At 29.6% G+C, this 17,785-nt stretch overlaps 1 protein-coding gene across 5 annotated transcripts in view; it reads right to left on the bottom strand.

The window, feature by feature from the left end:
• Nucleotides 1-1,122: 1,122 nt before the first annotated feature.
• Pank1_1 (pantothenate kinase 3) overlaps nt 1,123-17,785 on the bottom strand; it is a 29,998-nt gene continuing 13,335 nt past the window's right edge. For 3 of the 5 annotated variants that reach the window (XM_054228562.1, XM_054228560.1, XM_011179966.3), the window contains exons 2-8: nt 12,604-12,782; nt 5,815-5,988; nt 5,604-5,722; nt 5,404-5,529; nt 2,710-2,886; nt 2,499-2,634; nt 1,123-2,404 (exon numbers count right to left, since the gene is read on the bottom strand). In XM_054228562.1, coding sequence (XP_054084537.1) covers nt 2,111-2,404; nt 2,499-2,634; nt 2,710-2,886; nt 5,404-5,529; nt 5,604-5,722; nt 5,815-5,988; nt 12,604-12,782 — 1,205 coding nt within the window. In that variant the 3' untranslated portion in view covers nt 1,123-2,110. Of the gene's footprint in view, nt 2,405-2,498; nt 2,635-2,709; nt 2,887-5,403; nt 5,530-5,603; nt 5,723-5,814; nt 5,989-12,603; nt 12,783-15,328; nt 15,956-17,785 lie in introns of those variants that run through there. The other 2 variants (XM_054228563.1, XM_054228561.1) reach the window with 2 other exon arrangements.

A 17,785-nucleotide genomic window follows, 5' to 3' on the forward strand; every position in this document is an offset into this window, starting at 1 on the left:
AATATAAATTAGAAATATTATCATTTTAAGTATATTTTTTATATCTTAAAATTTTCTTGTTACAAAGCAAATTTAATAATCCCACATTTTATCTTTTGTTCGGTAAAATAATGCGTGAGATATCAATACAGCAATATGTAGACTGGATGGTCAAACAATTATAGCAATTTGTATATTAAAATTGGCTATGGATTTCCGAAAAATACAGTGTACCTACCTTAAACAGGTTTGGTCTGCGTAGAAAATAGTCTATCACTGAAGTTCTAATTAACACTAAAAAATATTTTAAACATATGCTACGCTGCAATAAATATTAAGGCAGTAGTCTGCTTTAGAAGCAGAAAAAAAAGCGTTTTTTTAGAATTTTTTTTTTGAAAGGGAAGGAAATGATTGCGGTAAATGGAATTTTAAGCAATAGTGTACTATATTTAAGGCTTAAAAAAACAATATTTATTATTAAAAAAATATTGAATTTTTTTCAAAGTTGTAAGTATTTTTCTGGAGCGCCTGGAGTCTGCACTTGTAAATCGTTGCCGGTGTTGGATGGCGTGCGATGCATCTGAAACAGTCGAACCAATTTTTTTTTTTTAATTTTTATAAGTTACTTTTCTTTATGAACTAAAAAAATACCGAAGAAAGAAGTTATAAATTCCAAATTTTTTCGAAGTTTGAAAAAAAAATCACTTTTTTAAGAAAAAAAACTTGACTTTAAGTTGCAAAACAAGTAGTTTAAATAATACTTGTGTCCAACTTTTTTAGTTCAATTAGAAGATAATTTAATACTGAAGCTAGATCACTTTGGTTTTTTTCGATCGGACATATATTCTTTTTGCTATCGCCGTCACCGTTTTCTAACACTTGTGAAAATGAAAACTCAAGAAAACGTGCTTTAAAGGTCTGCCTGAGCATTCGCACCTGCTCGACGCTCGGCCACTAAAGCTGCTCTAGCTTCGAAAATAAGTCGAATTGGTCTCTGGTATTTTAAAGACATATTCTTGGATAGTTTTGGAAGAGATTTAAAACAAAACAAAAAAATCGATTTTTTGATGCCTGTAAAGCAGACTACTGCCTTAATATTGAAGCATCAGTTAAATATGAAATTAATAAAAAATAGCAAAACTCTTGATTTTGTATAGTATATAAAATAATTTTATTGAAAAATTTAAATATTATTCTTTTTGAAAACATTTAAATATTAGCGTGACTTCAACATGAATTTTCTTGCGTTTAAAGTCTGCTAATTACTAAACCAACCATTTTAAGACTACACAAATATTTTCTTCCTCCTTTTAATTTATTAAATTAACTAAAATAATTAATTTTAATCTTTTTAATGTCACTTAATAATTTTTTTATAAGCTTATATATGATATTTGTGCAATTAAATTTTGTATTATTTTATATATATTTTTTGTTTTTTATCATTAATTACTTCAAGTTTAAGAGTTGTGTGCAGTTAATAAGCGAAAAAACACTTATTTTAATTAAAATTAAAAATACTCTGAAAACCCAGCCCCTGTATTACACAAAGCACGTGCTTTTTTTTTAATAACAACAATAAATGTTTGCGCATTTTAGCTGCAGTATAAGTGCTTAAATATTGTTAATTCGTTGAAAATTTATTTAATTCTTTTTTTCTTCCTTTTCCTGACAGTTCAAAAAGACGCACCGCGTCAAATGTTTGGACTATGCGCCTCAATTGTAATCTATATACAATACATACATACAAATTAAGTATTCAGTTTATGGACGTTTGTGTTTGCTCTTTACCAACTTATTTTTTATTTGATTTATTTGTTGTTGTTGTTTTGTTTTCTTTTATTAATTAAATTACATACATAGGTAAAAACTACATACATACTTTTGCCTTTTGCTGCTAACACATAAAAAATGTATTTTATTAATTTAACTTTATTTTGATTATGATTTCGCTTGCTTTGTCTGTGTCTGTCTGTCTGTCTTTTTTGTTAGTATTTTTTCAATTTTAATTTCTTTTTTATTTTCAAGCACTTCTTATATTATTAGTTAGTTATTATTTAGTTCTTTTTTCTATTAAATTTCTTTGAGCTACGAACTAATAAAAGTACACATTAGAAACAGTCCCTGTACTTCAACTATCACTATTGTTAGTGTTGTTACTGTGTGGCGTTTGTGGAATTATGGTATTTGCAATATTATCAGCTGTTGTTGTTTCGGTTTTTTGTTGTTGTGACGTTTCCGCTGTCTCATTTAAAGCGGCCGCAATTTCACCATTGAACTGCAGCAGACAACCTAATGCGCCGAAATAGCCTTCGTGCTCGAGGAAGAGCGCCTTGAGTGTGCCGTTCGACCAGAATTCCATGGCGTAGGCAAGTAGCTTCATTGAAATCGGATTTACACGTAAAAAGTTGCCGACAAAAACGACCTAAAGGCAAAGCATAGTTGAAAATTAATTGCATTTGAGGTTAGTTATACATTTACTATAATAACTATAAATAAAAATTCAAAAATCAACTTACCTTGTCCATTTTCTCATTCAGCGCACACATGCGTGCAATTGAGCCTATATTATTGGTAATTGTTACCAATGTGGCATTGGCCAAATCCTCACGCGACACGGACGAGCGTTTATCCTTAATATGCATTTGTCCAAAACTAGAAATAAATGGCATTCGAGTTGTATATTAGTATTGTCTAGCAAAGCGTGTATTGTTTTTTAAATTCTTTTACCTCGACGCCACTAAATCGCCCGTTAAGCCAAAACGATCATAATCGCCGCCGTAAATATCACGCACGAGTTTATCCACCTTACGATTGTCACCTTTTGTTGCGAGCTGTATTGCCTCCTCGAATGAATTGCAGCCGGTTAGCAGGCAACAGAGGCCAAGGAATGTACCACCACCCAAACTGTAAACAAAAATAATAATAAATAGCAATTATTAATAATGTTTTTATTTAAAACAAATAATAAATAAATATAAAAGTTGTCAAAAGATATTATAGTTTTGTTCACATAACGGTTGTTTGTAAGTCATAAAACTAAACGAGTTAGATATACGGTCATATATGTATATCAAAATGAGCAGGCATATCTGGATGCAATTTTTTTAAGTGAGCGTGGCCCCACCCTTAAATAAATAAATAGGTTTTTGTACATATCTCGCAAACCAATAAAGCTATATAAACCAAACTTTCAGCAGTGGTTTCCCTCTCATTTTACATTATGAAAATTGATATAATCGGATAATAACCACACCCAACTTCCATACAAAGGTTAAGTTGAAAATTACTAAAAGTGCTGTTACTCACTAACGAAAAACGTCAGAAACACAAAATTTTACAGAAAAAATGGAAAATGAGCGTGGCGTCACCCACTCAGGAACTACTCGACCGATTTCAATGAAATTCGGTACATAATATTTTCGGAACGCTGATGAAACGGGCGCAATATGGACGAAATCGGTTCACAACCACGCCTACTTCCCATATAACTCAATTTTGTATTACATTTGATTGTTTCGCTTTAGATAGCGAAATAAAACTTTAATAAAATACTGTATTTGAGTTGAGGTATCCTTGTGGAAAAATTGTCGAGTTCGAGATATAACTTTTCAAGGTCCCTGATATCGAACATGAAGGACTCAGTGCCAAAGGGTAATTTTTCACCGAAATTATTGTTAAATCTCTCAGATATTTTAATGTAATTCAGAGGAAATCTTTTTCTTTTAAGGGGTTATATACAGTTAGAATTTTCAAAAAATCGATTTTTTTCTTAATGTACATATATTTAAGAATACACACAGAAAACTTCATATCGTTCCGGTGAATATTTTCAAAGTTACAAGCAAATGAAAAATTTGAAAAGGCGTTTCAGAGTGCTTGGAAGTACAAGGTCCAAACTTTAAACGCGTTTTTCTCAAAATGGTGTTTTCAAAGTCGGTGACCAACAGAGACCGATTAGTCTCAAATTTTAACACGACCTTCTTAAATATATTTTTTAGTAATTGATCGAAGATTTTTTCTCTCCGATAAATATTTTTTTTTTTTTTATAAACAATTTAAGGCCGAAATTTCGGTGAAAAATCGTTTTTTTTTTTTGAGAAACCGCCATTTTGTCAAAAAATTTTATTTTGTTTATTCCTTCGATTAATTACTAGATTTAACATTATTTTAACGAAATCTGTTTGGTTTTTTAATTTTGGATGATCCAGTTCCGAGATATAGTGGTCACCGCAAAACGTCTTTTTTAAGAGGAGCTCCTGGAGATCAGCTGTAGCTCTTTTTCAAATAAATATTTTTACTAGTACTAAGTCTTAAAATACAGTTAAAAGATACCATAATATGTGTATACATTTTTGAATCTATAAATTAAAAAGTTTTCTCAGAAAAAATTCTGAAAAATTCACTTTTTTTTGGCCGTCTAACTGTGTATAACCCCTTAATAGTGCGTCTCTGTACCAAAAATAATTAAAATTGTGTCATAACTTTCCCTAGCTCCCATATAACTAATTATAGGTTTTTCAAAAATACGCTGGGCTTTATTCCGCATATATCGGTTAATATGTGAGCTATCTTAACAAAATTAAGTGAGCGTATATAGTCGTTGATATAGTGTACCTTGGTGGTGAAAATGAGTGAAATCGGTTCAGGAATTATTATATCATGATTTTCGTTATTCTATTGGACTTTATGCCGAATATATGGACCGAATTGTGTATTTTCTTAATAAAATTACATCAATAAATTGCGAGAGTATAAAATTTTCGGTTGCACCTGAACTATTAATTCTGTTTATATAGATTTTATGTGAAAAAATAAAAAAATAAATTATAAAATTATTAATTAAATTAAAAATAAAATATATAATGAATAACCTTATGGTGTTTCTAATAATATTATTAAATAAAGGTAAATAAATAAAAAATTAAATTTGCCTGATTTACATACATACTCGTAGAAATAAATACAAAATGATTTTAATTTAAAATATTACAATTGACCCGTCGTTTGCTAATTTCAAAGATTATCTTATATTTTAACTTAAAAATATGAAAAGATTTATGCAACAATTTCCATGAATAGCAATGCAGATAAAAGTGAATTGATGACGCGCTTCTCATTAGACACAAAGACGTCTATTTTCAAGATTATTAAAGTAATTTATATGGTAATATTGATAAAGTTAAAAAAAAAACAATTTAGTCTAGCATCTACAACAATACAAGTAAAGAAGTGCGACAACATGCATTTGAAAATTATAAATTTAATTAATAAATAAAACATGTCCTAACGTGTAACTAAGTCGTATAGACTAGAAATATATCTATATATAACATACATAAATATTTTGTGCATATACTAAATTTCAGACAATTCAATATATAATATTACAAAAAATAAAAATAATAATTATAACGCAATTACCTTGTGCCGGAGACACGCTTATAATTGTCTGGCCCATATACGGCCAATATCGACACACCCGAGCCGACATTAACCAAAATGAAGGGATACGGTTTGGAGAAATCAAAAGCACGTTTCTCACTCTTCCTGTAAGGTCGCAAAATAAATAAGAAAATCATTAATATAAAGTAAACAAAGCGGAAATAATAACGACTACTTACATAATATCACGTGCATTCTCATAGAAATAGCACTCTGTGGGATTTTGTACCTCGGCGAAGAGTATGCCTTTGATGAGCGTATCGAGTTCATCGAATTTGGCGAGTTTCATGTTGACTTGCTGCATTGAGGGAATACAAATTTAAATAAAAATATTAAATTATTGTAAAAAAAGTTAAAAAAGACAAATAAATGTAGTTATTGCACACTCACCTGTCGGAATTCATTCTCAAATTTGAATGCACCACCACCCGTTGCACAAACAGTGGTCACCAGTTCGGCCATGCCCTTTTGTTTGGCCAATAGGAGGAAATTGCTCATGTCAGTGGTTTGGAAGCGGATGAAATGCAATGAGCCACGGCGTTTGCGTATCTCAACGTTGTCCATCTAAAAAAAAAAATAAAAAAGAAAAGGAAATTGTTTTTTTTTTTTTTATTTTTTTTTCTTGTGATAAGTGTTCATTCATTTTTTCTCACTCTTCTCTTTTTTTTAGTTTTCTTTTATAAGAGTTGTGTAAAGTGTCATTCGGTTGCAGCGTGCAAGGTCAAGTGCTGACATTGGACCAGAAATACAAAAACAAATAAAAAAGCAAAAATGTGTGTTGACAAATTTACATACATCCTACACGCGTTTGGACACAAACATACATAGAAACCTACATACATGTACAATACTTACGTATGTACATTGTTTGTCGTTTCGTATCTGCGCTAAGCTGAACATTCAATTCAAATTAATGCAATGCATAAATCAATAAGAGATTGTGAATTATGATTAGCTAAGAGCTGAGCTTTTTCTTTTTACGCTTTAAATAGTTATGTACAACATCGAGCGACGGAAGGTGAGCGATATAAATCGGGCGATTGTATTGCGGTTACAAACATGTTCCGTAAAGGTGGGAATGTCAGACAAAATGTATTTATGAATATAGTATATACACATTTATATATGCAAATTTAACGGTACAAAGCTTTATTTAAATAAATATGGTTTGTTGAAATAGCATTTGCAGTGAAATAGGATTTCAAAATATTTATTTTTACTCAAGATGAAGCTGAAGAAAAAATTAGGTTAAAATATGTAACCTTAGAATTCCAGAATATTTGAACATTTCGGAATGAGTTCTATGTGATTATCAATTTGCTTTTGTTACTAAATTTAAAAACAAAAATCTGAAGATTACAGTCACAAAAAACAAAAAATGTTGGTTCTCACTTGGAGGTTTTACTATGTGTATTTTGTGTTTTTGGGGTCACTGAATTCGAATCCGAGATCCATGGGGTTAGATAAGGGTTTTGACTAAAACCCAATATGGCGGGACAGCTTTTGTAAAAATTCATCGGATTCATTTGAAACTCACTACTCGGGTGTTTTCAGAGTCACTGATTACGAATCCAGTGTTGGTTGTTTTTAAATTCAAAGTGGCGGATCCAAAATGGCGGATGCTTCTTTGAAAAAGTCATGGTATTCGCTTAAAACTCGGTGCTCGGGGGTTTTTGGCGGTCGCTGATTACGAATTTGACGTTACTTTTCAAAAATTGAATACACGAGGTTAGCACTACTTCATAAACTCTCACCAGAAAAAACGAACAGTTTTTCTGTAGGACCAAAATTTTTAACACTACTAGATAGATGAGAGAACAGAGAGCTTGGATCAGAATTTTAAAATTGAGTCTCAAAAATAATAAAAAATAAATATAAAAAATATGCTGTAATTTTAGTAAGGGGGGTGGAAGAACAACTCCCACCGCAGCCGGTTCTACGCCACCGGAGTTGACCCGGATTTTATCCGGTCAAGGGCTGACCTTTCGGAGGTCTAACCCTGTTTGGATCGATTAGTTTTAAGTCTAGTTGTACGTCATTGGAGCAACGCCTTGCAGCAGGGTTACTCCATATCCTCCATAGGGAGTGGACCACACGGTCCACGACAGCAACACCAAGTCACACCCGACTCTTACAATTCAACTGCAACGGGCTCCAGAGCAAGATCGAGGCCAGACTGCGGACGCAAACAGTTTTAGACACACTCTAAACGCCATTCATAGTGGAGCTATCAACACCTTCATTGACTCCCTTCCAGTGAATGGCGCCCTTGGAACCAAACCACCACCTATAGCAGACGAAGAGCTCGAGTTGCCACGTGAAACCAGAGTGACCCTTGCGCAATTTCGATCTGGATATTGTAGCAGGTTAAACTCCAACTTATCCAGACTGAACCCCGACATACAAAATACATGTCCCGCATGCAACGAGTCCCCGCATGATTTTAACCACCTCTTTGCATGCCCAACGCACCCAACTTATCTAACACTCCTTTCCATTTGGTCCAACCCTGTCGAAACAGCACGTTTCCTGGGCCTCCCGTTAGATGATTTCGACGACAACTAGATTTATGCTCTTCTGTTCAGGCAGGGATAGATAACCGCTACAACAACAACTAAACTATAATTATAAAAAAATTCTGATTTTTCTCCTCCCATATGTTCAGAGCCAACTAAAATATTTTAAATTACATTTATATTTCCATTTAGTATATGATCTATAACTTTAAGCTCAAAAAACCACAACAAGTTACGCTAAACTATTGTGTGTGTGTGTGCTTTTAAATATATACGGACATCAGAAAAGTCACAAATGTTAATTAAAACATTTAATTACGTTAATTGTGGATAAGCTAACGTAACTAAGACACAAAAGAAATGTAAAAAAAAAATTATTTGGCTGGTAACAGTGAAATTTCATGCACGTATGTATATACATACATATGTATGTAAGCTCGAATTCATAAAAATGTATGCAAATGTGGTAGACACATTTTAAATTCCATGACGGTACATACTTCAATATTTGCATTTAGTATAGATTTATGTACATGTGAAATTACATAACGATTGTACAGTTCAAAAAAGTACGCATAAAAAATATATGTACATGTGTATATAATGACCTCAAAGAGTATACTTATTGGCAGGTGCTTAAACTGGAGCGGACTCGGATTTTCAAGTTAATAAAAGTTGTATATAGTAATAAGCTGACTATAGATACTGAAAAAATATAATTTAAAAATAATTACATTTGGCTTTAAAATTTTTTAAATATCAAGTTTGTATTCAAACTAAGTTAAAAATTAATAATAAAACAAACCTGAAAGTATGCTTCTTATTCTAACGTTATTATACCCTGAACAGGATATATTAAGTTTGTCACGAAGTTTGTAACACCCAGAAGGAAGCGTTAGAGGCCCTATAAAGTATACATAAATGATAAGTTGGTTGAACTAAGTCGATTTAGCCATGTCCGTCTGTCTGTCCGTCCGTCTGTATATATACGAACTCGTCCTTCAGTTTTTAAGATATCGTTTTGAAATTTTGCAGATATTATTTTCTCTTCAAGAAGCTGCTCATTTGTCGGAACTGCCGATATCGAACCACTATATCATATAGCTGCCATACAAACTGAACGATCGGAATCAATGGCTTGTATGGAAAACTTCCGCATTTTACTACATATCTTCAGAAAATTTGGTGTGAGTTATTGTTCATAGAAATAATTCAATCTCCGAAAAAATTGTTCAGATCGGTTCACTATAGCATATAGCTGCCTCGGAATCAATGGCTTGTATGGAAAATTTTCGCATTTGACATGGTATCTTCACGAAATTTGACATGGATTAGTGCTTTAGGTAATAATATAATCTCCGAAGAAATTGTTCAGATCGGTTAACTATATAACCTTAATGTTTCTAGCAAACAACCCGGCTAAAAAGTATTAGTAAAATGTTTTCTTTTTTTTACTTACTTTTTCTTACGTCTTTAGATTTGCTTAAACACATAGTTACTAAAAGAAATGCACCTGTGAAGGGTATATTAGCTTCGGTACAGCCGAAGTTAACGTTTTTTCTTGTTTTTAACTGTAAACCATTGTTTATTAGCAGCGATTTGGGCAATTCACACGACAGCCGGTTCTGTGGTACCGAAATTGACTCGGATTTAATACGACCTATTATAAAGGGTTGTGCTTTCGACAATCTACATATATCTGTTTGAATCGGTAAGCTATATAGACGCTATTTGCACAGTTCAAAACTGCGAAGTTTCTTGCACTATAGACTTGCTAGATCCATATTCCATACATCACAAGACAGTTGAGTCTATGTAATCGGTATGGAAAGGAAAATAGTTTCACAGTAGTTTGTTCCGAAACGGTTTTGCTAATGTTTTATACTTCTAAAATAACAAAAAAGAATTTTTGGTAATATTTTATAATTCTAAAACCACAACAACTATCACAAAAGGTGTCAATATAACGTCACTATATAATAAGAACCGACATTTTTGTTTGGAAAAATATCGAAAAAAAATTATAAAGAACCTATTTCAGTGTGGCAATAAGAAATATTTTAAGAAAATAACGTTAAATATAAAATATATATTCAATTTGAAATATAACACTGCAAGGATGACCAACAACTTTGTCATAACCTCAATTTTTAAAGAAAATCGTTAAAATTTTGCTGCTATGACGTACATAATTTAATTGCATTAGCTACAAACCCATTAACAAACCTAAAAAAGCACATTAAATAATTCAAAAAAAGCTAGTGCACTTAAAGTTTAGTTTAAATAAATAAAATTTAAAAGCAACTGAACCTAAGGGTTATGCGGGTAAATACACTTTTGTCTAGGCAAATACAATGTGTGCAATTAAGTGTTGACATTTTTTTATTTGTGTAGTTATGTTAGGCGCGTTTTCCCTCCCCTCTTCTAAGTGGGCATGGCATATAAGGTGTGTACAAAAAAAATACTTCCACGTGCGTCACAGCAACAACAACGAAAAAACAAATAATAGTCGTAATAATAATGCAATGTAAATGTCAATAGACCAAGTAATAATCACAAAAACAACAAAAACGAGATTGACTAATACGCGTGTAGTGAGTGTAAATAAAATAAACAAATACATACATATATTACAAAAAAAATTGTTATGAAACTTATTGCGACGAATTTAAAGCCGTACCAAGAAAATTTATTATATTATGTATTTTTAATTGAGGAATTAGAGTTTAAGTTAAATTAAGTTATTAATTTTTTTTTTTGTCATTTCGCGGAAGCAGTTAAGTTTTTGTTTTTTTAGAGGAATAGATTTCCATACAAAGTATATATTTACAAGTGTATAAAGCCATTATAGCGTACTAATAATAAAACAGGGTGCGCTATTATTTATAACGGTATGTAAACCTTGAATTACTTGATTACTTTGACTTTTACTAGGTGATTTGAGATGGATTATCAAAATACTTTTATAAAAAAAATATATAAATTTTTTGATTTTTAGGTAATTTCTAAAACGTTTTTTTTTAATAAATTTTTTTTTTTTATTTTTAGGTAATTTCTAAAAATATTTTTTTTTTGATTTTTAGGTAATTTCTAAAACGATTATTTTAATAAAAAAATCTACATTTTTTTGATTTTTAGGTAATTTCTAAAACCGATTTTTTAATAACAATTTTTTTATTTTGATTTTTAGGCAATTTCTAAAACGATTTTTTTTAATAAAAAAATATTGTTTTTTTGATTTTAAGGAAATTTCTAAAACGATTTTTTTTATAAAAAAAAAAAATATTTTTTTTTGATTTTTAGGTAATTTTTAAAACAATTTTTTTTTAATATTAATTTTTTTTTTTGGATTTTTAGGTAATTTCCAAAACGATTTTTTTTAATAAAAAAATATTTTTTTTTGATTTTCAGGTAATTTCTAAAACGATTTTTTTTAATATTTTTTTTTTTTATTTTTAGGTAATTTCCAAAACGATTTTTTTTAATAAAAAAAATATTTTTTTTTATTTTTAGGTAATTTCTAAAACGATTTTTTTTTTCTTTTTTTTTTTGATTTTCAGGTAATTTCTAAAACGATTTTTTTTAATAAATTTTTTTTTTGATTTTTAGGTACTTTCTAAAACGATTTCTTTAATAAAAAAAATATATTTTTTTGAGTTTCAGGTAATTTCTAAAACGATTTTGTTTCAATAAATTTTTTTTTTTGATTTTTAGGTAATTTCTAAAACGATTTAAAAAAAAAAATATTTTTTTTGTTTTTTATGTAATTTCTAAAACGATTTTTTTATTAAAAAAAATTAATTTTTTTTTGTATTATTTTTTGTTTGATTTTTATGTAATTTCTAAAACGATTTTTTTATATTTTTTTTTTGATTTTTAGGTAATTTCTAAAACGATTTTTTAATAAAAAAATATTTTTTTTTTGTTTTTTTATGCAATTTCTAAAACGATTTTTTTTATTAAAAAAATTAATTTTTTTTTGTATTAGTTTTTGTTTGATTTTTAAGTAATTTCTAAAACGATTTTTTTAATAATAAAATATATATTTTTTTGATTTTTAGGTAATTTCTAAAACGATTTTTTTTATTAAAAACGATATTTTTTTTATTAAAAAAAAAAGGTAATTCTAAAAACAATGTTTTCTTATTTAAATTTTTTTTTTGTTATTTTATTTTTATGTTATTTCTAAAACGATTTTTTTTAATAAAAAATATATATTTTTTTATTTTTAGGTAATTTCTAAAAACGATTTCTCAAATATTTGTATTACTATTTTTTTCAATTTCATTGTTTTCATTTTCATTATAAACAATTTTATTTATTTTTCTAATAAAGGGTACGAAGTACGAATTTATATTGCCATGCGATTGCAAAGAGAAACCTTCAAAATAATGTTAACACTTAATCAGCAAGGAAATTCCTTGTTTTTACCACAGACCTCTAAAATAAACCCACTTTAGCTTTTCTAAGCAAATCTAACGTGCCTACAATATTGGTCAATGACTTCAAATACTACAATAGAAAGTAATATTTTTAGCCACAAGCGGAAGCAACCAACCATTTTTGACTGTAATATGACGCTAATTACTAAGTAAACACTATTTAAACGTGCAATTTGGTGTGTTCAAAAATACCAAAGTAACTCCCTTACTCACTCACTCACCTGTAGATGTGTATCACGATGTCCCGTTTTGCCATAGGCGGAATTTTTGGTCAAATAGCGACGTATATTTCGTAAAATTTCAGCCTCTTGATCTTGCTCATCGGGTGTTATATCCTTTGGTTCAAAGTAGACTAGCTTTGTGAGTGTACCGCCGATATCCATGCCGAACCAAGGCATTGCTGTAATTAGAAGATAATATTGTATTGAAGTTAGTAACGGTATTTAAGTGTATATTTATAGAAATAAGACATTAAAGTTAATAATTAATGGTAATTTTTTATTAATATGGAATTATATTGATTTTTAGGTTTGACAGATTTGACAGCAGGTTGACAACATGTCATTTATTTGACAGCTGGAATGACGCAACGTCAACATATTGTTATTTTTAGCATTTTGTTAGGAGAATTTAAACATTTTATGACAATTATGGAATATTTGGGGAATTTATGTATTATTGTCATAAAAAATGTTAGCGTATATAACATTACTCATATTCAAAATGAAATTTTAGTACAACATAAAGTAGTACGTATGTGTTATTTGAGGTTGGAACTGCTTAAATTGCCATTTGAGGTTAGAAGTGAGCAATTATATATTCATTTATGTATTTCACAAAAAAATATATATTATATAACAGTTTTTTAATGCACTAAAAACTGTTTGTAAACTTTTTTACGGATATTTTTTTGTTATTGCAATTTACTCTAGATTTAAATTTCTTTCGAGAAGTTTTTAATTATACATAGTTAGTATTATTACTACACAATACTAATGCCAGCAACTAAAATAATTACAATTTATATGGTGATTTTATTATTATTAAATTTAATTTTCAGACAACAGAGCAGAGTTCGAAAACTTCTCTTCTACTGGTACTAATGGCTCGTAATTATTCTATACACATACGATATGATCTCTATGTAATATATATACTAGGGCTCTTAAAATTATTCGAATAACCTGAAACCGATTATTCGAATATCCGGTATTCGAATAGTCGTTCTACTTCGCTTATTCGAGAAGTCGTCCTACTACGACTATTCGAATAGTTCCTCTGCTGTGAGTATTTGAATAAATGAAAATTGTTTGAAATCCAAGCAGCCTTTGATTTTTTGTTATTTTTACTTGTGAAAATGTCAATTGTGGGCACTTTTTGACTGAGTTTCACTTTTTTCAATAAAAATAGAATTTGAACTTGAACTATTCGCATAGTCGACAACGAAAGGATAATCGGATAGTCGGAAATGAGTGGTTAAACGGTTAGTCGACAACTTACAACTATCCGGATACTGCAAACCGAATATTATAATTCGAATAATGACCTATCCGGTTAATTCTGTTAGTCGAATACCACGAGCTCTACAGCATACATATGTATTAGGGCTCTTAAAATTATTCGATTAACCTGAAAACCGATTATTCGAATATCCGGTTTGTAACCGTGCGTACGAATATTAACCGGTTAGTACTATTCGATTAGTCGCAATGTTACGACTATTCGAATAATTGTTCTACTACGGTTATTCGAATAGTTGTTCTGCTGCGACTATTCGAATAGTTGCTCTGCTGGGAGCATTTGAATAAATGGAAATTTTTTGAAATCCAAGCAGCCTTTGATTTTTGTTTGTTTTTATTTGTAAAAATGTCAATTGTTCGCATTTTTCATGAGTTTCATATTTTTCAATGAACAAAGAAATTTAATGAACTTTCACTATTTGAATAGTCGACAACGAACGTTTAACTGAATAGTCAAAAATGAGCTGTTAATCGAATAGTCGATGACTGACGATTATCCGAATAGTGCAAACCGAATATTATTATTCGAATAATGACCTATCCGGTTAATTCGGTTAGTCGAATATCAAGAGCTCTACTGCATACTTATATGATTATAAACATCGTATGTGATCGCTGATATACTGTACATAGCTCGGTTAGATAGTTTTAGTAAACAAAGATCTGTGCGATCGTTAGCTATCTTTAATGCTGAGAAAACAGCTGACATTGTCAAATCACTGAGAGCCGTTTAGTAATACTGAGTTGAGTATAACGTCACTTGTAATAAATTACTTATCTGCTAAGAGTGAGGTACTTCTAAAATTGAATCAGTACTCCCGTTAATAAATATTTATAAATATTTGCATGACATTGAGTACTTTTATTTGATAAAAGGCATGTCTTGTATTAGGCAACATTTAAAAATATGAAATCAGATTTTTTTATTTTATTTTAGTAGTTAAATTGATAAGTGAAAAGTAAAATATTAGCTGATATGATTAACGTAACATCTGCAATGCTAGTTTATCGCTGAGTATGTTTTATAAACTGTGCTCTTGAAGTAAATGATATGAATATACAAAAATAGCACAGTGATTACTGCAGAAAAATAATTTAAATTTTTGAATAAAATATTATTGAAATTTAAAATAAATTCTGTTAAGCGAACCGTATAATTTAATGAAAATTAAATTCTTTTATTGTTTTTTCTTCTATCATCTCGGAACTCAGCACTCGAAAGCAGTACTTTTGAGACATAATTTACGGAAAATGAATATTTATACAAATTCTAGGACACCTGTGAGACAATAGTCAGCAGTATCGCAGAAAATATAGTAAAAAATACAGACATAACCTCAAAATTTATAATTTTTGTAATAAATATATTAATTATGATTTGTTTAGTTATATTTCACTATCACTACTAATAACAAACAATACTAACTACAATCACCTGTGCGTAAAAGTTCCAAAGCGGCTTCTAAATGCATTTTGTAGGCGTACACTTGTCTATTTTATTAAAAATTTCAATATTTATTTCACTTATGCATCAATATATTAATATTTAGGGAAATTCCGCAAAACACTTCCCTCACAATTTACGCAAACAGTCGTTGCGGTTGAGCGCGCAAAATACTCTAGTATATTGCTTATCAATAGATGATCGTTAGATTAACACAACTGGTGATCGTAAAACGTAGACGGAAAATGCGCGGATTTATAGAAATTAAATTTATAATTACAATAAAAGCAACGCATATGCAATGCGCCGACAACAACAATAACAACAATAAACAACGTTTCGCGAGTGAACTAATATTTGAGGTTAGCGAGCGCTTTATATTTCAATATTGATATAAATATTTCACACAAATACAACAATTTCCAACCAGTCAATAACTTAAAACAAATCACAGACGCACTTCAATAAAAAAAAGTTAGTTCAAATTGACATTTATTTTGTTTTTAGGTTATAAACATATAAAACAAAAAAAAACAACAACAACACTATTATATATGTATGTGGCACACGCCACAGCTTTTGTACGCGGTCAGCGACAATTGACAACTAAATGTGTTAGCAGTACGGCAAAAGCACCGCACTTGCTTTTTACTAAATACAGTGTTGAGCACAAAATTGATTAATGTGTGTGTGTGTGTGTGTGGTTATCGCGATCTCACATAAGGGCAATGGACAGTAAATATCAACTACGATATGTACATACCTATGTATATTACGTATGTATGTATATTGTCATTTTAATGGCCAACCCGTTAGCAATTAAAGAACACTATTAAGTACGGAATAAGGTAGGAAACCAGCAAACCGCACAATAGCGGAAAGTGCAGCACTTGGAGATATAATGGGTATACATACATACATATATATAATTATTATATATATATATACATATGTATCCATGTCAATATACATTGTTGTATCACAAGTGAATTGGCATTTTGATAATGAAATGTTGAAAAGGTTTCTTATCGAATCTTTGATTAAATTAGGAGAAGATAGAGACGTAACTAATAATTTGTAGCTACAAGTGGATACAAATTGTATATACAATAAAAGTATTATTGCTAAATGCGCAATGAAGGCTTCTCACAAATAAATAACGTAAAAATACGTATTTTTTCTTGTAATGTTATAAAATAGCGGTATTCATCCATTGGACGAATTTATGCAAAATGTGTAGTATTGTTTTAAATATATATTTGATAAATTTAATAAAATATAGGAATAAATATACGTCGTATCGACGTAATAAAATGGACGTATACATCTTTTGGATGAATTTACGTATTATGAAATTATATGCAAAATGATAATAATAAAAATTTTTAATAAACATAAGTCTCGGTTATGGAATAAAATGGAACTGTTCATCTATTGGATGAATTTATGGATTATGAAATTATTTGCGTAATGTCTACATAAAAGCTTTTAATATATGAATCTACCGATTATGAAATTATAGGTGTAATGTCTACATAAGAGGTTGTAATAAATAAATATACGTATCACTTGTGTAATAAAATAGAGGTGTTCATCTTTTGGATGAAATTATGCAAAATCAAATTATATGAGTATTGTTAACATAAGATGTTTTACCGTTTATGTAATAAAATGGGCGTATTCATCGTTTGTATGAATTTACGGATTATGAAATTATATGCGAAATGTCTACATAAGAAATTTTAATAAATATATGTATGTCCATATAATAAAATGTAGGATGAATTTATGTTAAAAGATTTCGATGCTTTAAATTTCGTCTCCTGATAAAAAAAAATCGTAATAATATATGGATAGTGCTCTTCCTTCACCAATCTATCGAATAAAAATATTCCTGAAAACAAAATTGAGATTTTCAGTAGTTTAGGTTTTTCTAAATAAACTAAATCGGAAATAAGAACTAATTCACGGAGGCATATTTGTAACTATTGTTCACCTTAGATCATACAACAACAACAACACTCATAATAATTATGAATGAATCTTCCAGTTTTAGACATTGAAGATGCAGCAAATAATTGTTTGTTCCCAAATATCTTCAATTTTTTTCAGAAATAAAAGTTTTTAAGCCAAAAATGTATTGTCGGCTGTGATAATGCATTTATTTTTATCAACACTGTATTTCGCGCATAACAACAGTTAACAAACACATCCGTATTGATATTAGACATATCAGCATTTGTCAGCAGAATTCAATAAACAAATATTATTTAATTAGACAAAAAAAGGAAGGAAGTGTCAAAGTGCAGTTGGCGGTTTGCGATTTCGATTTAATTAATTCATATACTCTATATGAATGTACGGAGTATTTATTTTAATATCAGTGTACTTAATACGCCCCATCCAAAATCCATTTCTTTGGTTATCTGGCTGTTTGAT

This window comes from Zeugodacus cucurbitae, chromosome 4, assembly GCF_028554725.1.
Source record: "Zeugodacus cucurbitae isolate PBARC_wt_2022May chromosome 4, idZeuCucr1.2, whole genome shotgun sequence".
Classification (NCBI taxonomy): Eukaryota; Metazoa; Arthropoda; class Insecta; order Diptera; family Tephritidae; genus Zeugodacus; species Zeugodacus cucurbitae.